Source organism: Styela clava, chromosome 13 (assembly GCF_964204865.1).
Source record: "Styela clava chromosome 13, kaStyClav1.hap1.2, whole genome shotgun sequence".
In the NCBI taxonomy this organism is placed as follows: Eukaryota; Metazoa; Chordata; class Ascidiacea; order Stolidobranchia; family Styelidae; genus Styela; species Styela clava.
The window spans coordinates 10,563,251-10,590,043 of NC_135262.1; the positions used below are offsets into that span (position 1 = coordinate 10,563,251).

Below are 26,793 nucleotides of genomic sequence, written 5' to 3' on the forward strand. Positions count from 1 at the left end.
ATAAAAAAGACAGAAAATAAAATTATTAGTCACAATGATTAGCCTAGGTCTGTAGGTGAATATCGTATCCACCTGAGACTAGTAGTGATATTTGAGAATAATAAATTGTCACCTGTAGGTACTTCTTTAGGCACTTCGGAAAAAGGGTAAAATGGGGGTGATAACTTTTGAAGATAATGAATTAGTTGAAATAAATCAAATTAAATATTGAACATGCAAATTGCAAGAAGTAAACCCAATGGTAATATTCGAAACGTAGTATTAAAGGTAAATGGAAACGCACGCTCTCGATCACCACCGTTAGTCGTTGATCACCACATATGCTAGGCACTTATTTAGGCACTTCGAAAAATATCGAAATTATCACCCATAAAAAAAGACAGAAATTAAAAATATTGGTCAAAATGATTAGCCTAGGACTTAGGTGAATATCCAATGAATCAGAGCATAGATTTTAAATAACAATTATGTAACATGGTATGTAACATCTATGAATGAATGCACTTGAGTCTAGTAAGGGTATTTGAGAATAATCAATTGTTACCGGTAGGCACTTCGAAAAAAGAGTAAAATGGACCTAATAACTTTAAAAAAAATAATGAATAAATTTTAAATATGCAAGTTGTGACATGTAAACCCAATGATAATATTTAAAACGTAGTTTTATAAGGAGGCGCACGCGCTCGATCAAAAAGTCACCGCCCCTGTTGCGGACGAGAGGCCGTGGTTCGCCATATAATTGAGCCGTGTCATCGGCTTTCCTCTCCCCCCGTGATGAATATGTAAATCCTATCCTAACTACGAGAATTCAGTAAATCAATTCACAAGTCTATTTCGTGCCTAACCAGTGTCAACTCTTTAAACTTTGCATCGAGCATTTTAAAAAATGTTATGACCGGATGCATGGCGGGTATGATTTCTGAAAAATGGGTAGCTCTCAGTTAAGTGAAAATATTTCTTGGTTTTCCCCGAAGTGACTGTAAAGTGTTAACTTATAGTCACTTTGGTTTTCCCAAGAATTTGGTTTTCGTTTGTTGCGTGTATCTCGTTCTGCCCGTTAGTTGTTCGGAACAGCAAAACTGAAATGGAGCTCGAAATTAACTGTGATAAGAACAATAGAATATGGAGAGTTTTCCAGCGACTCGACAGATTAAGGAAAAATAAAGATCGTTGTGACGTTTTAATCAAGGTTGGATCTGATGAAATCCCGGCTCATAAGAATGTGTTGTCTGCTAACTCGGATTATTTTGATACGATGTTTGAGCATGACACGGAAGAAAAAAAATCAGGAATATGTGAATTGAAAGAAATTGATGCATTTTGTGCTAAAAAATGTGTTGACTACATGTACAGCTGTGAAATTGCTGCTCCATTCGAAAAACTCAGTGATTTATTGCATGCTGCCACATTAATGCAACTCGATGAAATTTGTGGCGGAATTGTGGAACTTCTTGTAACAAATCTGAGTATAGAATCAGTATTTGAAACCAGAAAAATTTCCAAAATGTTTAATCTGACAAATCTTAAAGAAATATGCAACCAATTCATTTTGGATAAATTTGAAGAAATCTCAAAGGGTGATGATTTTGGTTTTTTCGATAAAAAGGGAGTTATAAACATGATAAAATTTAAAAAATTGAAAGTTTCGGAAGACGTGAAACTTAGGGCTGTATTCAACTGGATTAAATTTGATTACAAACATCGTAAAAAGTTTGCAAGCGATCTAATTGCATTGGTTGATTTATCCAAATTATCTCTTGGGTATCGAAGATATGTCATTGCCAATGAAGATATTGTCAGAAAAAATGCTGATCGTCAGTTCAAATTCAGCATGTCTGTGATGGATTCCATGAATATTACGCCATCGAGTGTTGCTGAAAGTGCGAGTGAAAAGGGTATTGTCATTTTTAATAAAAGATCTGGCCACCTGCATTGTTATAATCCTGAAAACAACTCGTGGGTTCAAATGCAACAAATGAACGAAGACATGGAGGATGAAAATTTTTCTGCTGTTGCTGTTGACGACTTCATTTATGTTATGATGGAAAACAAGGCTTTTTACAGGCTTAAGTATAATGATGAAGATGCCTCCTGGGATAATATGGCTGATATGCTTGTAGAGCATGGCGAGTATCCTCCAGCTGTTGTTTCGAATAACAACATTTATGTCATCGGGACTTCTTCTCCATACAACGATACCAACGCTGTTGAGAAGTATGATCCCAGTTTAAACATATGGACAAGATTAAAAAATATCTCACAACCCTTGTATCGACCAGGATTATTAGTTTTTCAAAATAAGATTTATTGTTTTGGTGGCTACTCCTCTGGACAGTTACTAAATATAGTCGATCAGTTTGATGCCGAAGCTGATGTTTGGAAAATAGTCAGTCATATGCCTGATGCAAAATCAGATGCTGCTGTTGTTACAGTTGGTGAAAGCATTTATATTCTTGGTGGACTTGTCGATGACTCCGAATCCACTACAGCAGTTCAACGATTTGATCCAATAAGTAATCACTGGCAATCTTTAAATCCAATGCTTACCAGCCGATGTTCATTTAATGCTTTTGTAATTCAGGATTTCATTTATGCAGTTGGGGGATGTGGATATTGTAACAGCTTAGAGAAATACAACATTGCAGAGAACAAATGGGAGATGATCGAGAAACCAGAAAAAATGGAATTGGAAATTTCCGAGTCAGTAGTAATCCAAGGTTTTCACCATTATTCAAGGATTAATTAACTTTCAATACAATAATATTATCCAATTTGTTTAATTGTTCGAATAAATATTGGTTATTTTGTGACATTCAGATAATTTATTTTTGTCATGCATGAAACGTAAACACAAATAATAATAACTCAAGTCAAAAGAAAAAAACAGACACACAATGTTTCGACGGCAATTGACAGAAGCCTCGAAATACTATCAAATCAGCGACACCATAAATGCTAAGTTCAGCTGCAGATGACCTAAAAAAACATCAAATAATTTAACTACGGGTAGATTTAAGGTTCCTCCCGAAGTATGTGCACCAAGATGCCACACAACCTGAACCCTAACCTGGTACACATACTATGTTCAAGTTGTGCGTCATCTTGGTGCACATACCTCCGGAGGTCCGATTTCAGTACGTTCAGACATAACATGGAAACTCCCAAAATGTGTTCTTCAAACAATTTTAATTCCAATTTAATCTCAATGAGTTTCTTCTTCATATACATTCTTATTGAATAGAACTTGTATAAATTTCATTGGTAAACTGTGCAGTGCTCAAAATGATCGCAAAGTCTTGCTTATCCCGTTTTAGTTTCAGTATGATTGACTAAGACTGTTCCTGAAGAGTTCAATTCACCTATGAGGCATTTATCATAATTATTTGTTTTTTAAATGAATTTCTTCTGCAATTTTTTTATTTAACTCATCACTGTATTTTGATATAATATGCAGTATCTTATATAAATCAGCAGTCTTTTTTACTGTACTGTATTTTCGTTGATAATCTATCTGCTTATTGGACACGTAGTGGACATAACGATCGTTTCAATATTATGTTGTTGTTGTTGTTCTTTGACACGTTTTTAAAAAGTCGCTTTTCTCTTCGAATACTGGACCAATTGCTTTGAAATTTTCAGTGGTTAAGATAAAAAATTTCTCCAGAAGGCTATTACTTTTTTTTTCGCTATGACGTCATCAAAATTATGTGACTCTACGTGTCCATATATTTGAGCATAGCTCTCTTGTCTTCAATTGGATTCTCATGGTTCAGTATAGCAGTGAGCCCACGTGGCCCACCTGAGGATGTTTCTGTGGTGCAGCATGGCTCGCTGCTATACTGAACCATGAGAATCCAGTAAACTTTGATTGAAGAAGCAATGAATGATGAGGTTGTTTTTGCTAATGAGTGGTAATTCTCATTTTAAATATTGAAGTGGAAGTGTCTATGAAAGTGATCTAAGGTTGAGAAACACTGGTTTTGTAACATGGGATTTCACAGGGTTTTGACTCACCAAAAATGCTTTTTAATAATGAGCACAGTATCTAATATTTATGAGCCATTTTCCAACGAACAATTCCCGGCTTAGAAAGTCTTATCATAGTAGACTAGGCACAAATATAAATGTAATTTATCTTTGTGCGCAGTATTCCTAGTAAAGTTAATGCCGTAAGTCACGCTCCAGTGATAATTATTACTGTAAGTAATTTAACTTTAGCGCAATATTTCCAGTTAATTATGTTTTTGCTTGTGTTTTCATCATTCTAATGTCTTAGGTTTATGTATTTAATTCATTTGTTTAATTCACTATGCAATACTTTTTAGTCAGCAGTGTTTTTTTTTCTATTGAACGATTATATTCTCTTTGATAAGCTGACCTTGGTAACCTTAGTTCAGCACTGGTCTACTTGAGCTTTTTTCAAAACTATACACTATGTGGGATCGGAACCAGTGATGAGCTGGAAAAATCGTAACAACCGGAACGCACCTAATTCGCAAAAATGTAATATATTACAACACAACGCGGACAGAATGTTTTGACTGTCTTAAGATAGAGTCGAAGAACTGCAATGAAATATGGAGAAATTATCTGAAATATGTCTGTGTAGAATTAAAAGAATATTTATAGCAAATCAATACAAATGTTATTTTTAGAAAGGTATAAAATGAATTTCCATGGAATCAAAGGTCGGGGAAATATCTATTACACGTTACTTTTGTACTAATTATTTGCGCGATGTGATGTAAAAAGAATTACGAATTATATTTTAACAACAGGAACGCAAATGCAATAAAATGTCCAACAACCGGAACGCCGTTCCGGTGCGTTCCGGCTACAGCTCACCACTGATCGGAACCTGCGAAGTGCGAACTCATCCAGGGTAGTCAAAGGTGCGATGGCGAGCGTATCCCTAATGCCTAGCACAATGTGCCACACCGCAGAGCCCCATGCATTTGTTATAGCAGGGTTTCCCAAACTGGTGACTGCACAGAGGGTCCGCAGCGATGTGAAAATAGTCTGATCGATATTTAATGTTTGGATTTAACCAAAAAAGCATCTTTTTGGTTTTGCTGTCAGAAAAGACAATTAGAACTTCATTGCCTTTTGCAATAATGTACATAGGTAAGGCAGCATTTTCAGCTCCTACATGATATATTAACAAAATATAGGACCTCGGACCCTACGAGAAAGCTTGTCACAAATTGCTCTGAAGATTGATAAATTGTGCGGTAAAAAGCAACCTCATCCATCACAAATGAAACATCATCATCCTCGTTGCTCAGGCACAGAAGTTGATCCATCAAAAATAAAATTCACAAACAGGGGTCCGCGGCTCAAAAATTTGGAGAAACCCCGTATTACAGGATTCGATGTGTAACATTTGTGACCAAGAGCAGAACCAGTCCAACTTTTTTGTGGGGTTACAGGGGTTTACAACACATTATACGACACATTTCATCTAAAATCAATAGGATTCTGGTCCGAGATATGATGAATGCACATGCAAAATTTGGAGGAGATTCAACATCGCTTTCGTGAGATATCGCGTTCGTCTAACAGACAAATACCTATCAACATACTTACCGATATTAAGATCGACAAGTAATAACCTCTAAAACAGAGCTGATTAAAAAATACTGCATACTACGATAACCGATAATTAAACATATTTTTAAAACAGTGGTCAGCTTGTTAAAAGTGAATACAGTACGTGCGAAACATGAGGCCATTTATATATTTTTGGAGCAACTGTTGAAACAGCTCGTTGACGTTGGAGCTAGTGCTTCAAAGCCGGCCGGATTTTCATGATTTTTCCGCTACTGTTTTTAGCGAATTCGAACACCACTAGTTGGAGCAAGCACATCCTTCCCGAGAAAATTCGAGAATTTCATCAGCTCCTGGAAGGAACAGTGTAAAACGCATGGATTTAAACGTTCGGCATGGTGTTAACAAGCGTCATAATACCATTTCAAACAACATCTCCTTTGCTCCTTAGAGATCTGCAGTTTTTGCTTCTGCTGCTTTTCACATATTTTACAATCGAACGGTAACAACACTGTATATTTTAGTTAGACAAATTTTGAGGCTAGACGCAATTCGTATATTCGCTTGTATGTCGCTGGCCGATGTAAACGTATGACCTTAAGGAAATGACGTTACACACATGTGAGGAAAAGCGATAGAATATACATACTACGTTTGATTGTAGATATGCGACTTTGCCGAATATATCAAAAACAAACACGAACCGTTTTATTACAATTAGTCATTCGTATTTGCACTTAGGCGCTTCAACTACGTCGCATCAGTACGGAATCGAACAGGCGGGACACATCTGTAAATAGCGAGATGATACAAAATAGCACCTCCCGTATCATCGCCCATATGAGACTATCGGAAGATTTTAGGTTGAACGTTTTCCCTTTATTTTTCAATATGTATTTGTATGTAGTGGTGATATTTATGGGTCGTTGGGCCTTGCAGTACAATAAGTATCCACTCTTTACTACGTTATCACTTATCGATCTTAAATCGGCAAGTATGTTGATAGGTATTTGTCTGTCTGTTTGTCTATATATTACTATTGCAATTTATATCAAGTTCGGTTATCATCAAATTTTGTATATGAATCATTTGAAGGTCGCAATCTAGCAAACGCTATCGTCAAGACAAGTGGTACTTTTGCCTGCGTCAATTGTACATTTAATTTAACTGATGATTTGGTTTGCATTCGTTAATTCATTCAGGCTAGATGTATCTAAGTGATGAGCGTAAACTGATGACATCACTAGGTTCCACCCCTCGTCCGATTAAAGGGAAAGGAAATACGAGAGAGAATAAATGGGAGAGAAGCTCTCTCGTTTTGACCGTGGCACTAAAATGACTAAATGTTAAAATTGAAAACTTGAACTCGGCACGGATAGTGTTCACCCCTACAAATGTGTCGACAATCTATTAGGTTAAAACAAGAAAAAATCGAAGTTTTCATTTATATAATTTGGGAGCTTTTCAGAAATTTTGCATGCTTTTCAATTTTGCCGATTTTTGTACGATAATTGCAACTTTTTATCGTCATTTCAGAATTATAATTAGTCTTATTAATTGTCTTCCAAACGATGTAAATCTTGTCCAAATATAATATAAGGTTCGCGAGATATGAGGTTTCAATATGAGTTGCATACCTCATAAAGGATTCCGAATCTGAAAAACCGGCTTTCAGGATTCAAAGAGTTTTAATTAAAATTAGAATACCTCGTTGGTACTTATGTAACGTTGTCAGCGATATTAGCGGTTTTAGTACAAGTTTTGTGCTTCCTTAGGCTATTTTTAAATACCTGAATGTTTTTACAATATACACGATTTACGTATGTAATTAACGTTCATAAAAACGTCGTTGAATTTTCATGTATAAATATGTCTATCCGCCGATGATCCATGTATTGTGTAAAGATAAGTGTGCTGGAATAATGTGGGTTTCTACGATTGTTGCGTTTTCTTTGATTCAGTTAATTATTGGTCAGCATAGGTCTTCCAAACAATGCCTAACCAGACGAGCAAACTGTGTTTATCAAACTTTTCCGTCCTTGGATGGAACCTGTAACAACTTGAATAATCCTACATGGGGCGCTAGTAATACAGTATTAAATCGTTTGTTGCCACCAGAATATGCCGATGCAAGGGGACAACCGAGATCACAAGGTGTTTTTCGCAACCTTACATCTGCAAGAAGTATATCTAATGGACTGGTAGAATCTAAAAAGAAAATCTCAAACGGTGTATCTCACATGCACGTATTGTATGGACAGTTACTGGGTCATGATTTAGCACTTACGCCTATGGTAAAAGGTAATGACGGTACCAACTTAGAATGTGACTGCGACAAACCTGTCTCAGATTGTATGAACATAAAAATCTCCCCTAGCGATATTCAATCGCAAACGGCTAACATAAAATGTATGCCCCTGGCTCGATCAAGAGCTGCATCTGGTATCGATGGATGCGTATTTCGTCATCGCGAACAGCTAAATGAATTGTCAAGTTACATCGACGCGACTGTTATTTACGGGAGCTCAGACCGTATTGCCAAAGAACTAAGAGATCCGAGGTCGAATGCTGGTGAATTGGCAACTGATATGAATCCGGTGGGTGGGCCTCATCGTAATCTCCCGAATCAAGACCAATTAAAAAATAAAGAGATTTCTAAAGTTGTTCGATGCCCGATAAAAGTCCACACGCCCAAAAATATTCCATGCTTTGTAGCAGGAGACGTCAGAGCAAACGAGAATCCAGGACTTACTTCTTTGATTACGATAATGGTTCGATATCACAATTATGTTGCAAGAAATCTCAAGTCCATTAACGAAGCATGGCCGAGTGACAAAGTATTCAACGTCGCTCGACGTATTGTGTCTGCTATTCATCAATCAATCACATACCGAGAATTTATTCCTCTGTTACTGGGGCCATTGTGGTCAAAACGGTTTAATTTGAGGTTAACAGACGGATATGCGTATTGGAACGGATACGATCCGCGTTATAATTCAGGTAGAACGAACGAATTTACAACGGCAGCTTTTCGGTACGGCCACAGTCAACTTACTGACACTTTCACCAGGAGGAATTCTTTTTTCAATCCCGATATTATACCAAATGTTACATCCAAAGGCATATTTTTCACTAGTGACTCACTTCTAGAAAAGGAGGGAGGGGGATCTGGCGCTTTTATGCGCGGGTTTATGGTTGATAATGCGGAGAAAACTGACACTAGTGTAAATGATAACTTACGGAATCAACTGAACACAGAAATGGGAGAAAAATTTGGTGGAGATCTCTTTGCAATCAACTTGCAACGAGGACGAGATCATGGTTTACCAGGCTACAATAAATACAGGGAGTTGTGCGGTCTAACAAGAGCAAAAGTTTTCGTCGATTTCTCAAATGAAATACCCACGGATATTATTGATCGATTTAGACAAGTTTATGACTCAGTTGAGGATATTGACCTTTATGTAGGTGGATTGGCTGAAAATACAGTTGATGGAGGAGAAGTCGGACCAACATTTGCCTGCATCTTGGCTTTCGAATTCCGCGCGATGAGAAAGGGAGATCGCTTTTGGCACGAAAACGAACATTCTCCTTCTCCTTTCACAACTGAACAACTCTCTTCAATTCGAAAGACAACTTTTGCAAGTATTTTATGTAAAGTTAGCGAAGACATGAAGTTTGTGCTGAAGTCACCTATGAAAATAGGCAACGCAAATTACGATAGATTTGTCAGCTGCGGCAGCGTTAACGATCTAGATTTTTATGCGTGGAAGGATGGCGATCAAAGAAATACGTATAGCAGAAAATCTCACGTTAACTCAGAGTGGACAACTTGGTTTATCACAAAGTATACAAATAATAGGTTCGTTGATTGGCGACAAGTAGCGTCACAAATATCAAAATCAAGACCTGAAGACATATGCGAAAATAGACTTGGGTTCGAAACTCGAACTGTGCCTAAAAGCAATTTTATACAAATCCGGTTTACATGTCAAGCTGGTTCAATACAATCTTCAGACTTTCCTTTCCAATTATCACAAAATTATTATTGGTCACAATGGATTCACGCACGCGACAATTCGGTCGAAATATATGAATTTAAATGTAAAACAATTGTTGCAATTCAGGCAATGTCGGGCGACAAATTTGCTGGCGAAACTGGTGACGTTTTTGAAAAATTTGGAACTGAAGCGGGTTTTCTATGTCGAGACAACGATCAATACAATGGAAAATGCCACAAATATCAAGTTCGTGCTCTCTGTCTTAGAAATAATAAAATGGGAAAAGAACATTTTCAGGAACAATTTATATCCAAGCAATCAGTTACTTTGTATCCCGAGTCTATCATGTCGACTCAGCATCTCTATCCTAAGCCTACTACTACAGCTGTTCCGAAGAAGGCTTTGGATAGGGCAAATTCATACTGTGTGGCGTACAATGTGTGCTGTATCCCTCCTAGACGTCACAATCTAAAGTATTCGCCAAACCGCGTTCTGACTTACGCCGCGAATTTGTGCAAATATTATGGTATCTGTTGCAACCCTTAACGTTTGTGTGATAGTATTTAATTTTGTTCGGTTCTAATTAATTTACTCCAATTAAGTCTTTATACAAGCATATGCTTTACCTCCACCTAGAATGTATTATAAATATCAATTTCAATTATCGTTACTACCTGATTTTGTATGTATGTTTAATTGTCTCGTAAAAGCAATATAAAAGCGTAAGTAATTGTAGATACTGAAGACGGGATGTATACACAAGGTCATACTGGCATAAAACACAAATGTGGGACTTGCACCCCTATTGATAAGTATAAAATATATTAAATCCAATAGCATATTATGGTCCTTTTTACAGACAGCTGTGCGATGAGGGTGAGTGGGTCTGGTAACAAGCGTTAGGGTGTAGTTTACAGAACTGTATGTACAAAGGAGTTTGTAAGACAAAACAACATCTTCAAATAGAGACACAACACAACATGAAACACACTGCATGTAGACATAGTAATAAAATTAAAAATTTGGACGTAAATACAACACCTTTTAGTGAAGTGATGATACTATAAATGGGGGGAATAGTCAAGTTTAAAAGGTGTGTGCATATATGGTATGCACTACTCAAGGGTCTTCAGTAGTCTATGGCTATTTTAGCAAATATGTGACGCTACAATGTTATGTATCAAATTCTATCAATTTCTCGCTATTTCAAGGTATTTTCTAATTCTAAATACAGCCAAAAGCGACGAGGATTCGAGAAAAAAACCTACTATGGGGTCAAAAATATCGAACCCAGAAATCATCCAGCAAATAAAGAGGTTAAAAAGAAATTGAAAGGGGAGAAATATAATTCAAATGCCGAACCGCTAAAATAGAACACTTAGGAAAAAATGAGAAACCATCGAAGTATTTTTTTGATAAAATCACGGAGAGAAAGCGAAAAACTTCATTGAAAGCTTGTATAAAGAGATGGGTGAAATAGTAAATATGAAAGAAGATGTACTCGATGTGGCGTACGAATTCTACAAAAAAAACTGTAGAACCAAGAAACTAATTCCAATGAGCAGTTGATGGACGATTATTTACAACCATATATAGATAACTGATCAAGAAAACGAAAAAATGAGACAATTAGTAACAGATGAGAAAAATTAAGCAAACTATAAACAATATGGAGACAACGATAAAACACCAGGACCAGGCAAGCTCTCTAAGTAATTCTATCAAACCTTTTACACACTTCTTTAAAGGATTTGAATCAACTTATGAACGGGAATATCGGTCAGAGACCGAAGACTTATCGATCGAAAGTTCCAAAAACAGCGCTCTTACTCCATAGTGACACCTTGTGTCCTATCACTAATTAATTAATAACTCGCTAATTATACGAGATAATTCGCCCAAAATCAATAGGCTTCTGGTCATGCAAAGTCTGGAGCAGATTCAATCTCGCTTTTGTGAGATATCGCGTGCATCTAACAGACATACAGACAGACAGACAAATACCTATCAACATACTTACCGATGAAAATCGATAAGTAATAACGCTATAGCCTTCAGTCTCTTACTGGACAGTACAAAGAGCGCGAGTATAACGCTGATATTAAAAAAGGGCGACCCAAGGAAACTAGAAAATTTAAGACCTATATCGAACCTGAACGTTGACTATAAAATAAAAGCAAACAGAATTTAAATAATAGCAGGTAAATATATCCCTGAAACACAAAAATGTAGCCTACTATACCGGGCAGGTCAATTCAGGACTATTTGAGGAACATTCAAACCATTTGGAAAAAAAAATTCTAAAACTCAGGACATGCTACATTGTCAGTTTTGATCAAGAAAAAGCCTATTCCTATTCAAAATTATGAAGAAAATTGGATACAATAAAATATCAATCATTAATATAATCACGGGAACAACAACTTAGAAAACATACAACAGCATAGGAATAAGACAAGGATGCCCTTTAAACCCTTTCTTTTCCCACACGTTTTAGATTAATCATTTAAAACGTGTAGGAGGGATTTCTTGCTATCGACTAGGTCAGGGATGGCGAACCACTGACCCGCGGGTCACAAAGTGACCCACCGCGTTTTATTTGTGACCCGCCAAGCGAAGGCACGAATAAAATTAAAAAAAATGCTAACATATCAGTGATAAAAATTGATAAAACCGGCCTTAAATTAATCTAACAATAACTAAACTATTATAATGTACCGTCAGTTGGACAGTCAGGAAGGGCTGCGATGGCTCATGTTCAAAATGTTGATTTTTGGGCAGGTATGGTAATTTTCAAAACCCCTAATCTTGTACGCATGTATGCACCGCTGTGTACCGTTATTCAGTTATTGGGCCTGACATCGTTTATGACATAACAATGCAATTGATCTGTTCATTTCTCGCAACGCCTGTTTTTTTTTGGAAGTGCATTTGCAGACTGTTTTAGGGGTTATACGAGAACTAGATGCTACTTTGCATTTTATTAGTTTCTCGTCTACAATGCCGTTGTGAAAACAAAAACTTTCAGACTTGAAATAAAAATCTAGAAATCTGATACAACAATGGGGCAGTGCAAAAGTGGCTTAATGTGGTTGGAAGCTGATCGAAAATTATAACACTATTCAAGCGGAATTACCTTCAAACACTAGAACCTTAAAATAATTTAACGCATCATCCTTCAACGCATCAACGTTTTTGGTAATTCATGTGCGTGTTTTCGTACTCTAATATCATAAAACCGAGTGCCATGAAAAGTCCCTGATAGAAGTGCTGCATAAGTAGAGCCCAAAACTACACCAACACTAGCTTATACGATTTGTTTCGGAAGTTTCTTATAGATACTAACGTGAATTAAATATCTGTGACCCACTCTCTTCTGTTCCGCGAAAAAATTATAATTTTTGACCCATTCATTGAAAAAGGTTCGCCATCCCTGGACTAGGTCAAAAAAATATTTCGTGCTGTCGACTAGGTCTCATTTCAGGGGGATAGCTTATATTAAAATCATTTTCAAAATCCAGGCTATAGTTCTTATTTTCAGACAAGGTCTTATTTTCGGGGAAACACAGAAACTTTCTAGCAGAGTTTTTCATAGTGCCTCTGTATTTAATGAAATGTTTGGTCAGGTGATTAAGCTCTCAATATTGGCCCGGATGAAATAAATTTTGCTTGTTTATTTTTCTCAAGTATCATCTTAAACCTATATAAATGAGAACTATTTTCAACAAAATATGTAAATTAAATACTGAAACTTACTCATTCAGTTCCAGATAACATAGTTTAATTATTATTTTTACATTTAGGGCACCAGTCTTAAGTGCTCAGGGCCGGCCTCCAAAGGCCATGATCTGAAACTGGCAATGGGTGCAAATGTCCAGGGTGCAAATTCCGCGGGTGAAAATGTTTGCGGGTCAAACTCGTGGGTTGCACCCGCATTGCATTTTGGGAATTGTGCAAAGGGCCGCAAACAGTTTTTGATATATTTTAATTAATATTGCTTACTTGAAGCGTATTTTTAGATAGGTGTAGTTTGTGACATATATTGTGATGCAAGTAAACAGCCGAATAAAGTTTTGTTATTTTCCTAAATTTCAAATGCCATTTACATAATAATTTTTACACTTCGTTATTATTGCAATTTACTGTATTTATTACAAAAAATCATAAATTTTTATGTCAACTATCCGAAACATTTTTGAACAAAGTTTTGATAAGGAAAGAATAATACATACACTAAAAATGACTTAATCCAAATATATACCCCTAAAATTTGAAAAAATTATACAGAATAAACTGTATAAACTAAAAATGTTTTTTTTATTACATATGTCCTGGCGTTTGGCATCTCTTTTGTGCCACCAGCTTACTAATATCCGTCTGAAATGATTTTATTACAGTACAAACCTTAATTAACGAGGTCACATGATCATCAATTGAGAAGGTTTGATTAATGTCAGTAAAGCAAAAATGTTACATTATCATTTTATGTATAATTGAGATCAGTAAACAAACAAATGACTGACTTTTCGGACCAGACATTTCCCGCCACATTTCGCGACAAACGACATCGTCGTTTTCGTTGTGAATAATCAATTTCACCTCGAAAGGTTTGAAAAATGTATTCAATTTAGATAAAAAAAACTTACAAAATTTTACAAATATTCTTAAGCGTTCGAGGGCCGCATTAGAAGTACTCGGGGGCCGCATGCGGCCCGCGGGCTGCGAGTTTGACACCCCTGAGATAAAACATGTGAGTGTAAAAGTATGCCAGTGCAAATTTCATGGGTGCATATGTACGCGGGTATAAATGTACTTAGGTATTTTCGAATCCAAACTCACTTAGATGTGAAAGTACGCGGGCAGCCCCATACGCGGGTGATAAAATATGTTGGTGCAAATGCAAACGTTAGCGGGAACTGAAGTCTGTGGGTGCAAATGTTTGTCATTTGTCCAAGGTGCCGGTAATGGTTGAAATGTACGTGGGAACAAAGCTTCGAGTCCATCAAGACGCAACAAGTTTGATTTACATACATGCACTATTTGTAGCAGTGAAAGCAACATACATACATATATCTCTGCAACATACATATGCCTACTGCCACTGTGCATACCCCAAATCTCTGTACAAACATATTTATATTCTCTGAGGATGAGTCTAATCACATAATCGAGCCATTATAGGGATAATCTTGTTATTTTAGTGAGATTTACTGTTGTTTTTTAAATTAATAATGTTAAAGGGAATAAAACTAGTTCAGACAAAAGACTTGTCAGAATTATAAAACAAGTTTTTCACTGGACATAATTAGGTTAATTAGCCCCAAGCCATATCACAATTACGAATCAGTTTTAATATAATTCATCTTTGTTACACACTTGATTAGAACATTCCCATGCATGCCTATTTACTATAAAATATCACGATTTACTGTTTAATCCTATCCGGTTGGATCATTCTATTGTATCGTTGACAATAAAGACATTGCCTCGTTAACGTGTGTCAGACAGACTGGGGGATTGGTGCAGGCGTTAGAGTGGTATTCGTCGTCGCCTGACAACAGAGAAAACATCCTCAACCAACAACGAAAATTAGCAAGAATATACTATTCCTGTCTATACCATAACTCGAAGTGATGCAACACATGACTCTTATATTTTACGAGGTACGTGACTTTGCACAAATATTTAAGTGGAATCAAAAAACTTGAACAAGACTTTAGGAAGGGAAGGCAAAAGTTGGTTGGCGACGAGGAATATGGTTATGTTAAATATATGTAGTCAGTCTGAAAGTCGCCAAATGAAAGTATCTGTTATTGAGTTAGGTTATCTGTTATGTCGAGTGTAGCGAATGTGCATGTGTAACTATGGATTATAAGGTTATTTAACCCTTTCATATTGATAGCATGTTACATTGCACAAAATAGGCCACTTCATGATTCGCGACAGCAAGAAAGGCTACATTCTATAGTATATAGACTTCTTTGTAAAGCGACCAATTTGTTGACGTATCATTTCCGGCCATGTCGAGAAAACTGTAATATATTGTGCTTTCGATTATCTGATTTTTACTGCATTAAGACGTTAAGTGTTTTTCAATTTATCCGTATTCGGATTGGATTGTGCATCTTTCAATAATATAACAATAATTGGCATTCAATACATATGATTGCTTATTAACGTTTGAAGGGATCCAAATTGGAGTCACATTCCTTAACGCGTGTCAATTTAATAACGCGGGAATCGATCTTTACAGATATAGGGTGTTAATAGGAAGGGGGTGAATAACATTATAGTCCATAGTTACACAATGTACATTCGCTACGTCGAGCATAAATGTTGTATGGTGATCCACATGTTAGGTAATTTCCGGCTCAAAGTGTCACTATACTGTATTCTGATCCCAATCACAAGTGTATTAATACAGCATATAACGGAGTTATTTATATGATATATAGAAGTCGTACCGGTAGTTAAGTAGGCCTACTGGAACGTTACGCCTTATGCCCTAGTTGATATGATTTGATTTCAATACTCTTAAATACGCGGACACATTTACCTCGATATCTATGAAACAACGAATGACAAAGCATCAGCTGTGATTGGGAAGTGATACGTAGCGAGTTTAATATCTTTTAGTTAACTCATTTGACAATATTTGCACTGAAGTCTGTCTACAAGTTGCTTTGGACGCAACCAGTTTGTCGCAGTGTATCTCGGTGATACATAATCCAATGGCAAAGAGAGTTTGTGTTGTAGGAGCCGGTGTATCAGGAGTTTGCACTGTTAAATCATGTGTGGAAGAAGGATTGGATCCTACCTGTTACGAAACGAGAGAAGGTGTAGGTAGGTAACCTATCTGTAGAATTTAGTCACCTATTATTGGTCGAACGAATAATGCATTAGCATAAGATTATTTTATTTCCCAGGCGGCCTGTGGCTCTACAAAAAAGGAGAAAGTTTACAAAGATCGAGGGTTTATGAATCGCTCGTCTCAAACGTCAGCAAAGAGGCGTCTTGCTTCAGTGATTTTCCGTATCCGAAAGTATTTGTCTATTTGTCATAATCTTGCTTTCTTTTGCATGGGGCCTTTTATGGGCTGTGGCGTATGTAAATCACACGCCAGTATTGTATTTGACGAAAAAATTGGTCACCTGCCAATAAGGCTCAAATTTGAACCGCTCAGTAAGCTGAAATTTTCTCTTGGGCGCCAGTCAGAAATATGATTTCTAGAGTACTTGTGAGGAGGCATACATTGTTCTCTCATCATGATTTTCAGCCGATGTCAAACTTCAGTCTTATTGTCAAACATACAGTGCTGTCGCGTAACAAGCTCTCGTTTACTGAGGTCAGATTTGGCGTCAATGGCTCGATTATTTTTCGAAACAGCGAGTGTTTAAATGAGTTTAATCAGAAATACTCATTTCAAAAAGTATGAGCCGCGACATTAAATATGTCAATAAAAATAGATTGGGATCGTTTGTACAAAGACTTAAAAAAAAAAAAAAACTTCCGCCACCACTCAAAATAAAAATCAATGATTATTCAAATAGGGTGAGGGCTGGGAAAGAAGATTGCACTAGAAATTCAAATTTTCAAATCATCCTATAATTACTTAAGTTGTTATTTAAAAACGTGACGCTTTCTCAAATCATATTCCAATGATTGAGGGGATAAATCTTATGACTTGCATCTTTGTTATCCGGGAAACAGAATGTTCACTTGACCTTGTTTATTTTACATCTTCGAGAATTTAACCCTGTAAATAGTGTATCATGTTTTCAGAATCAAACACCTTACTGTTCTCATACCAAAATTGTGGAGTATTTGACTAGTTACGTAGAGCATTTCAATCTCGGAAACCGATTCATATTCAATACAATTGTCGAAAATATCGAACGTCAAGGATTACATAAATCTGGTAAGAATTAAGCAATAAATATGAACAATTTCCTATCTATACGAAGATGCATTTGACCACCCTAGAGACGAGCATAATAGCAAGAACTTGTATTGATATATTATTAAACAATGCGATTATTGCGACTGTATTTTCTAGTTTTGTTGAAAATGACATAGGATTGATAAACCGATTGATTTGATGTACTTAAGATATACAGAATGCAATAAGTATTTTTTTTTAATATTTTTTTTTTCATTTCGAATTTCCATCAAAATTTAACAATATTGACATTGACTAAGCTTTGAAGTGGAAATTTTCCGCCTGAAAAATACCGACTAAGTCGGTTATACCTGTCTTCTATTTATCTGTACGTTTTGGTTATTTAGCCACCATGTTGCTTCATTTTTTCGAACTATTTTAGTATAGCATCACAAAAAAAATCTTGTAAAACTCAAATAGGTGAGCCAAAATGGAGGGTAACAATTCGGAATTTGCATACTTCATCGAGGGAAACGTTGGAGTACGATGCAGTTATTATATGTGGTGGACGGGATGGCAAACCAAAAATGCCGGATATTGACGGCTTATCGGACGGAATGTTCGAAGGGGAAGTCATGCACTCTTGCCAGTTTGACTCCTCGGAAATTTTTCTAGGTATCAAGATAATTTTTCACATTTTGTCTTTCTGTTACTTTTTACATAATTTAACGAGTATTTGTTTTTATCTCAGATAAAACCGTAGTTGTTATTGGTCTGGGAAATTCTGGAGCTGATATTGCTGTCGAAGTAAGTAGGAAAGCAAAGAAAACAATAATGAGCAGATCAGCTGGGTCGTGGATGATTCCTAGAATTATGAAAGTATGTTGTTGAAAAGTTTTGCAGGTTCAATTTTGTAATCAAGTAGAATCACATTGTCAGATCATATGATTTTTTTTCAGTTTTATTATGAGGCACGTGTACCATTTCAACTGTCAAATAGTTATAAGTTGACTCAACGGCCTCAAAACCAAATATATTCAATTTTCAGGGAGGACTGCCTGAAGACATGCAAACTAGTTCACGATTCAATGCCTTTTTGAAGTCGTGGCTTCCGGAATTTGTAGGCGATTGGCTTGTTCGAAAAATTGTGAATTCTCGCTTTAATCATGATGCATTGGGGATATCTCCGAGGTAAAGTGTTCAAAATTGTGTTAATATGTTTGACATTGTTGAAAACAAAATACTTCATAACATGATCTACATAAATCAAGAATATTAATTCAAACTTCTTATTTTTTAGGTATAAACCTGGTGATCGTCCCAATTATCTGGTAAATGATGAATTTCCTTCAAGAATTGTTTCCGGTAAAGTTGTAGTAAAACCAGAAATCGAAAAACTTGATGCAAATTCTGTTTATTTTTCTGATGGAACAAAGGAAAAAGTTGATATTGTTATTTGTGCAACTGGATATGATTCGTATTTCCCATTCATTAGTGATGACATTTTACCAGGTTTGATCACTTATTTCCATATTATGATCAGATTTAGTCATTTTTGGAGATTTGCATATTTGTATCCGAAACTGTTTGTATAAGAGGGATTATCAATTAGTACTAACATCAACAAAGCAGGTAATTCATATTTCATGCACACCGTTGATGTCATCAAAATTGAAAATTGTGGCGGTTTCGCGTTAGTAGTCGTGAAGGCTGTGTTACCGGTAGTCTACTGTGACTGATTCCATACCCGTACTACTTCGTTTGACTTTCGTGTTCATATATTTGAGCATCACTCTCTTGTTTTATGTCTAATAGACGATCGCTCACAAATGAAATTGTTTGAGTGGATGTTTCCCTTTGAAATGGATTATCCGGAATCATTGGCAGTAGTTGGAGTGATCCCTTTTTCAGGTGGATCGCAAATCCTTCAAATAGAATGCCAGGTAAATAACAAGATTTATTAAAAGATTTAAAATAACTTGTTTTTAGTCTGGTTCAAGCTCTTATCTGTTGAAAAAATATACTTATCAAAATTATCTTGGCAATGCGCCTAGGTTTGGCTTTTTTTGTGCCTTGATGGCAATTACCAAAAGTATATTTATTTCTGCATGTTTGTGATATTTTCAATACATAATCGCAGTCTAGATACGTTGCACAAATAATGAGTGGCATAAAAAGACTTCCCTCAGTCGAGGAAATGAAAAAGGCATACGAAGATGATATAAGTGATTTTGTTGGGCAAGGAAGGACCTTCATTTTTCGGGTAAGTAACGAAATACAGAACATCTCTTTTTTTATACTTGCCCTCAGTGTTTTTCTATTGCCATTCTATGGATTTAATGAATGGTCTTTCCGGCGTTCCGGTTGTTGGACATTTTATTGAATTTGCGTTCCGGTTGGTAAAATAAAATTATGGTACAAAAAGTCTAGTTTCTCTGGTTAAACTAGTAATTAATTTATGTTTTGTTACAATATAATTCGTAATTCTTTTTACATAACATCACGCAAATAATTAGTACAGAAGTAACGCGTAATAGATATATCTTCGACCTTTGACCCCATGAAAATTCATACTATATGGTACCTTTCTAAAATAACATTAGTATTAAATTGCTATAAATATCCTTGTCATTCTACACAAACATATTCCAGAAAATTTCTTCATATTTCATTGCAGTTTATCCACTCTATCTAAAGACAGTCAAAACATTCTGTAAACGTCCGCGTTGTGCTGTAAATACCGTATTTCTCGGAGAATAAGTAGTCTACCCGGCAAATAAGACGAGGCCCGTTTTAAAGCCTGGAAAAATGGGTTTTTGCATATAACCTGCCAATAAGACGGGGTGGTAAAATCGCATCAATATCGAAATCTTAAATTACCATGCAAAAGCTTTTGAGTGGCAAATTTGTGACTTGAGGAGAAGAAATGCTGAAATGGAACATGTTTACGGCTCAAATAAGACATCTCACTGACATAAACAATTGGCGGTTTTCACAAATTGCAATCCCATGTGTATGGGTAATAGCCTTTCACTCGTGATGCACACACAAATGCGTAACTTCAAATTTGATAATCAAAGGATTAAATTCCTGATTCACAGCGCGAGAATGCCGATTTATTTAAACTAACCTGATGATGACGTGGAGGGTGCTATCGCCTAAGTTATTTTATGGTCCGAATTGAATAATAAGCGACACACAAAAAATTAAAAAATTATCATACTCGCCTATAATAAGGTGCCCCTGACCCCCCAAAAAAATCAGGCCAAAAATTTGGGTCTAGAAAAGCGACTTATTCGCCGAGAAATACGGTATATTACATTTTTGCGAATTAAGTGCATTCCGGTTGTTACGATTTTTCCAGCTCATCACTGTACACAACCATTTTTTTCCAGAGAAAAATAGGATTCGAATATCAAGATCGAGTTGCCAATTTAGGAGGATTTTATCCAATATTATGGAAGCTACTGTTACGTGACCCTAAACTTGCATTTGCAGTTTGCTTCGGTCCTTTCATGTCGTATCAATATCGTTTGTTTGGAAGACACCAGTGGAAACAAGCAAGAGAAAGAATATTAAACGCGATTCCTAATACGTTATATGCTATTAGTTCTAAAGAGCGGTTTCAATAGCAGTTTGCAGTCGTCAATTGAGATAATAAAAATATACACTTCGTAGACCGATGAAAGCAGTCCATGTTTCTGCCTTATAAAGAGTTGATAGGATAAGGTATAATTGCTAATGCGTATTTCAAAGCTGTATATAACAGCATGACATACACAAGTATATATATGATTGAAAAATATTCGTACAACATTAATTTTACATGACTAGCTGATCACACAAAGTTGAAAAAGATATACGCAACTGTGTTCGTAGCAATTTTCTAGTAATTGACATTACGATATAAGATATACTTGAGGCGGCTGCACTCCAACAATTCGTCTCCATCCAGTGAAAGTTGCACTGATAACAAGTGCACTAACCGTATTACCGAATCTGCCTGTTCTTTTGAGCTGTGTTCGTCTCATCTGTGTCGTTGTGTGAGTGGTGTACTGTGGCTAATAATTATCATGTTCACCAAAATTTACAAGGCTTTCCCAGTTTCTGAGATCAAATAAATGTTAATTACTATTAGGGAAATGAACCCTTGGAAAAATTTATTTCTGTGAACGGTATTTTGTGCGTGCATTTTTGCAACTATGCAGTTCTGCCGAATTCTGTCTATTTGTGTTTAGGCGATTTAGCTTTTTTTGCACAATAATTTTGTATAATCAATTATCTAATTATTTGTATTGAACTAACATGGCACTGTAATTTAATAACGACAGGAACATAGTGTGATAATGTTAAGTTAATTCATGCTTACATGCAAATCTATAAATAAAATTGCATCCTCTGTGAGGAGATGGTTATTGAGCTAAAATCTAACCAAGTCTACCGGCATGTCTATAAACTGCGATGGTGCTAGTACTCAAACATATCGTCACGCCAATAACCGAATTGCGTAAGTCATTTTTAGCAGTTTTGAGAAAAACGTAAAAAACTTCATAATGATATTGTTATGCCATTGAGAGTCAATAATTTGCCATGGTTCAATTTTTCGATCGTAGCCGGATTTAAGTTAATTTGTATGACGCAGTTAAGTGACGTCATAATGGCGCACTGTGACTTAGGCAGAAATGTGTCTATGACTTGTGACATACGCAATTTTGCAACTTTACTATATGCACCAGTCCTGAAAACTAAACATTCCAAAAACGAATGTAATTCTCAGTATCTGCAATGTCTAATCCCCAAAATAACTATTCAGTTTTAATTACATTATTTTTTATGTTTAAAAATATATAGTTCATCAATATAACACGTTCTGCACACCCACCGAAATAAGACTAAGATTAAATATAAAGAATAAAACAGCAATGTACCCAATATAAAAGCCAACCAAGGTGAACTGGACTCGGACAGTGAATATCACAAGTGCACGTCTCCCTATACTGTAGTATAAATTCAAATTAATACGCGCTAATCTAGAATCCGAGATGCAAAAACGCGAAAATACTTCGTAGAGGTTATTTTGCCCTGGTGACGTCACAATAGTCCTGCGGCAACAATGATAATTCATTATGACGAAACAATTGCAAAAATGTGCATGTCAAACTAAATCTCCATTTTTATGGGTTTCGGAATTCTTAAAATGGGATCTGAGTTAACAGACAGGTGCACAGCAGTACATAAATACCTATTTTATAAAAAACTCAAAATCGCCAAAAATGACTTACGCAATTCGGTTATTAGCGTGACGATATATAATACAAATTTGTGAATTTGTTGTAATTCGAATTTGTGTAGAATTTGTGAGAATTGTTTCCCGAGATTAGAAAAATATCTAAGATAAAAGTCTTGTCATGAAATAGATATCGAAATTGTATTATTTGTTATGTTGTATCGACTTTTCGCACTTGCGCTACTTTCTTCGTGTTCATTTTTACGCAAGAATACCTTGTTAATCGCAAATACATTTGGGAAATAAGATGTTTCGTTAAAATAACATTCGTTGTTGCCAATACGGAGCACTACAAAATTTTATTTATTTATAAATTTGACAAACGCGTAATAGGTCAGATCTCTCAGATTAAAAATGAATTGACGAACGTGGTGAACATATTTTAACAAGATTTTATCTACCGGTTCATCATGTCTTGCGTGTTCTGTTTGTATTGACTTGTCCTATACTTACGCCTGTTTATCGCTTCAGTATACAAAGATATATATAATTCAATCTGTTATTCACTATACAATTTCATGGCTCATATCCAAAACACGAATAAACTGATATATACAATCTTCAGCAGATATTATCAAGCGGGATATCTTATACAACACATAACGTGACATTTTTATTGTCTAAATTCTAGAACTGGCATTCACAACTGAGATTAGGATTTTATTACGTTTGGATTTGTGTGTACAAACCTTTTTAACTATTTATTGCTAACCATGAACTATTTTATCAAATTATTATTTGTCTATTATAGCCATTTTCGTTTGCTCAAGTGCATTTGTATCAATTAAATGATATATATATAATTCCGACATTTGATACCCAATTTTCAAATACGTATCTGGTAAACCAGACTATTTAAGTTTAACAAATGCTAAACAGTTGGGTTGATTGTAACGTAGAATAAAACGCCATTCACACAAACCAATGATATGTTAGCACCGCGGTTAATCTATTGGCCATGCAGCGACATATCAGTGTTTTTGAGGTTAAAATGTTATAGTTCTCACTAATTAGAATGGGAATATATGCAACAAAGAAAGCCGTCTATAATTTATCTGTTAAAAAAATGCAAACTTTGCTTTTTAAAATTGGAAACAGGTTAAAAATGAAGGATGGTTCAATATTGAATGTCGAAGTCACTATTTTCTAATGTGGGGGCTCCGAGGCTTCAGCCTGCCTTGCATGTTGGTAAATCCGGTCCTGCGACCACGACCAGCCCTTGCCCAATTTTTTCAGTCAGGATGCAACAAATCGATTGAGTTGTACACAAAACCAGGAAGTATCGATAATTGAACTTGATATTTATTTAAACCAGCTCCTCGGTAGGGTTAAGCGAATTATTGTATGAAAAGTTAATTAGAATAAATTAATTAAAACTTAACAAAATTAATTGTATCACACAAACGTTAAGGGTTGCAACAGATACCATAATATTTGCACAAATTCGCGGCGTACGTCAGAACGCGATTTGACGAATACTTTAAGTTGTGACGTCTAGGAGGGATACAGCACACATTGTACGCCACACAGTATGAATTTGTCCTATCCAAAGCCTTCTTCGGAACAGCTGTAGTAGTTGGTTTAGGGTAGAGATGCTTAGTCGGCATGATAGACTCGGGATACAAAGTAACTGATTGCTTGGTTGTAAATTGTTCCTGGAAATGTTCTTGTCTCATTTTAATATTTCTAAGACAGAGAGCACGAACTTGATATTTTTGGCATTTTCCATTATACTGATCGTTGTCTCGACATAGAAAACCCGCTTCAGTTCCAAATTTTTCAAAAACGTCACCAGTTTCGCCAGCAAATTTGTCGCCTGACTTAGCCTGAATTGCAACAATTGTTTTACATTTAAATTCATATATTTCGACCGAATTGTCGCGTGCGGGAATCCATTGTGACCAATAATAATTTTGGGATAATTGGAAGGGGAAGTCTGAAGATCGTATTGAACCAGCTGGACAGGTAAACCGAATTTGTATAAAACTGCTCTTAGGCACGGTTCGAGTTTCGAACCCAAGTCTATTTTCGCATATGCCTCCAGGTCTTGATTTTGATATTTGTGACGCTGCTTGTCGCCAATCAACAAATCTATTATTCGTATACTTTGTGATAAACCAAGTTGTCCACTCTGAGTTAGCGTGAGATTTTCTGCTATACTTATTTGTTTGATGATCATCTTTCCAAGCGTAGAAATCTAAATCGTAAACGCTACCGCAACTGACAAATCTATCATAATTTGCGTTGCTTACTTTCAAAGGTGACTTCAGCACAAACTTCATGTCTTCGCTAACTTTACATAAAATACTTGCTAAAGTTGTCTTTCGAATTGAAGAGAGTTGTTTAGTTGTGAAAGAAGAAGGAGAACGTTCGTTTTCGTGCCAAAATCGATCTCCCTTTCTCAATGCGCGAAATCCGTAGGCCAATATGCAGGCAAATGTTGGTCCGACTTCCCCTCCGTCCACTAGATTTTCAGCCAATCCTCCTACATAAAGGTCAATATCATTAACTGAGTCATAAACGAGTCTTAGTCGATTAATAATATCCGTGGGTATTTCATTCGAGAAATCGCCGAAAACTTTTGCTTTTGTTAGACCGCACAATTCCCTGTATTCATTGTAGCCTGGTAAACCATGATCTCGTCCTCGTTGCACGTTAATTGCAAAGAGATCTCCACCAAATTTTTCTCCAATCTTCCTGCTCAGATGATTCCGTAAGGAATCGTCCACACTAGTGTCAGTTTTTTCCGCATCATCAACCATAAACCCGCGCATAAATGCGCCAGATCCCCCTCCATCCTTTTCTAGAAGTGAGTCACTGGTAAAAAATGTGCCTTTGGATGGAACGTTTGCTATAATACCAGGATTGAAAAATGAATCCCTCCGAGTCAAAGTGTCAGTAACTTGACTGTGGCCGTACCGGAAAGCTGCCGTTGCAAATTCATTTGTTATACCTGAATTATAACGCGGATCGTATCCGTTCCAATACGCATATCCGTCTGCTAACTTCAAATCAAACCGTTTTGACCACAATGGCCCCAGTAACGGAGGAATAAATTCTCGGTATGTGATCGATTGATAAATAGCAGATACAATACGTCGAGCGACATTGAATACTTTGTCACTAGGCCATGCTTTATTAATGGACTTGAGATTTCTTGCAACATAGTTGTGATATCGAACCATTATCGTTATCAATGAAGTAAGTCCTGGATTCTCGTTTGCTCTGACGTCCCCGGCTACAAAGCATGGAGTATTTTTGGGCGTGTGGACTTTTATCGGGCATTGAACAACTTTGGAAATCTCTTTATTTTTTAATTGGTCTTGATTCGGGAGATTACGATGAGGCCCACCTATTGGATTCAATTCAGTAGCCAATTCACCTGCATTCGACCTCGGATCTCTTAGTTCTTTGGCAATCCGGTCTGAGCTCCCGTAAATAAAAGTACCGTCGATGTAACTTGACAATTCATTTATCTGTTCGCGACGAGGAAATACACATCCATTGATGCCAGATGCAGCTCTTGATCGAGCCAGGGGCATACATTTTCTGTTAGCCTTTTGCGATTGAATATCGCTAGGGGGAATTTTTATGTTTATGCAATCTGAGACAGGTTTATCGCAGTCACATTCTAAAGCTGTGTCATCATTACTTTTTACCAGGGGCGTAAGTACGAAATCATGAGCCAGCAACTGTCCATACAATACGTGCATATGAGATACACTCTTAGAAGTTAACTTTTTAGATTCTACCAGTCCATTAGATATACTTCTTGTAGATGTAAGATTGCGAAAAACACCTTGTGACTTCGGTTGTCCTCTAGAATCGGCATATTGTGGCGGCAACAAACGATTTAATACTGTATTACTAGCACCCCATGCAGGATTATTCAAGTTGTTACAGGTTCCATCCAAGGACGGAAAAGCAGTTTGATAAAAACAGTTTGCTTGTCTGGCTAGGCACTGATCGGAAGATCTATGCTGACCAAAAATTAACTGAATTGACGAAAACGCAACAATCGTATAAATCCACATAATTTCGGCACATTTATGTCTAAAAATGCACGGATCATCGGCAGA

The 26,793-nt window shown here is 36.3% G+C and overlaps 3 protein-coding genes across 5 annotated transcripts; 2 read left to right on the plus strand and 1 right to left on the minus strand.

The window, feature by feature from the left end:
- Positions 1-763: 763 nt before the first annotated feature.
- LOC120333413 (kelch-like protein 25) lies at positions 764-2,869 on the plus strand. The gene has a single exon (XM_039400833.2). The coding sequence runs from the start codon at positions 1,085-1,087 to the stop codon at positions 2,744-2,746; it is 1,662 nt and encodes a 553-aa protein (XP_039256767.2). The 5' UTR covers positions 764-1,084; the 3' UTR covers positions 2,747-2,869.
- A 12,158-nt stretch (positions 2,870-15,027) lies between these two features.
- On the plus strand, positions 15,028-21,768 carry LOC120333420 (flavin-containing monooxygenase 1-like). 3 transcript variants are annotated; one of them, XM_078119197.1, is made up of 11 exons: positions 15,029-15,211; positions 16,185-16,391; positions 16,475-16,590; positions 17,331-17,466; positions 17,908-18,102; positions 18,179-18,306; positions 18,476-18,618; positions 18,728-18,939; positions 19,243-19,370; positions 19,568-19,690; positions 20,823-21,768. In XM_078119197.1, exons 2-11 carry the CDS (start codon positions 16,280-16,282, stop codon positions 21,057-21,059), a joined length of 1,530 nt encoding a protein of 509 aa, XP_077975323.1. In that variant the 5' UTR covers positions 15,029-15,211; positions 16,185-16,279; the 3' UTR covers positions 21,060-21,768. The 3 variants fall into 3 exon arrangements, with proteins under 3 accessions (XP_039256776.2, XP_077975323.1, XP_039256775.2); XM_039400841.2 differs by having other exon boundaries at positions 16,215-16,391; XM_039400842.2 differs by lacking the exons at positions 16,185-16,391; positions 16,475-16,590 and having other exon boundaries at positions 15,028-15,211.
- A 1,504-nt stretch (positions 21,769-23,272) lies between these two features.
- Positions 23,273-26,773, minus strand: LOC120333059 (myeloperoxidase-like). The gene has a single exon (XM_078119196.1). The coding sequence runs from the start codon at positions 26,746-26,748 to the stop codon at positions 24,121-24,123; it is 2,628 nt and encodes an 875-aa protein (XP_077975322.1). The 5' UTR covers positions 26,749-26,773; the 3' UTR covers positions 23,273-24,120.
- Positions 26,774-26,793: the final 20 nt, after the last annotated feature.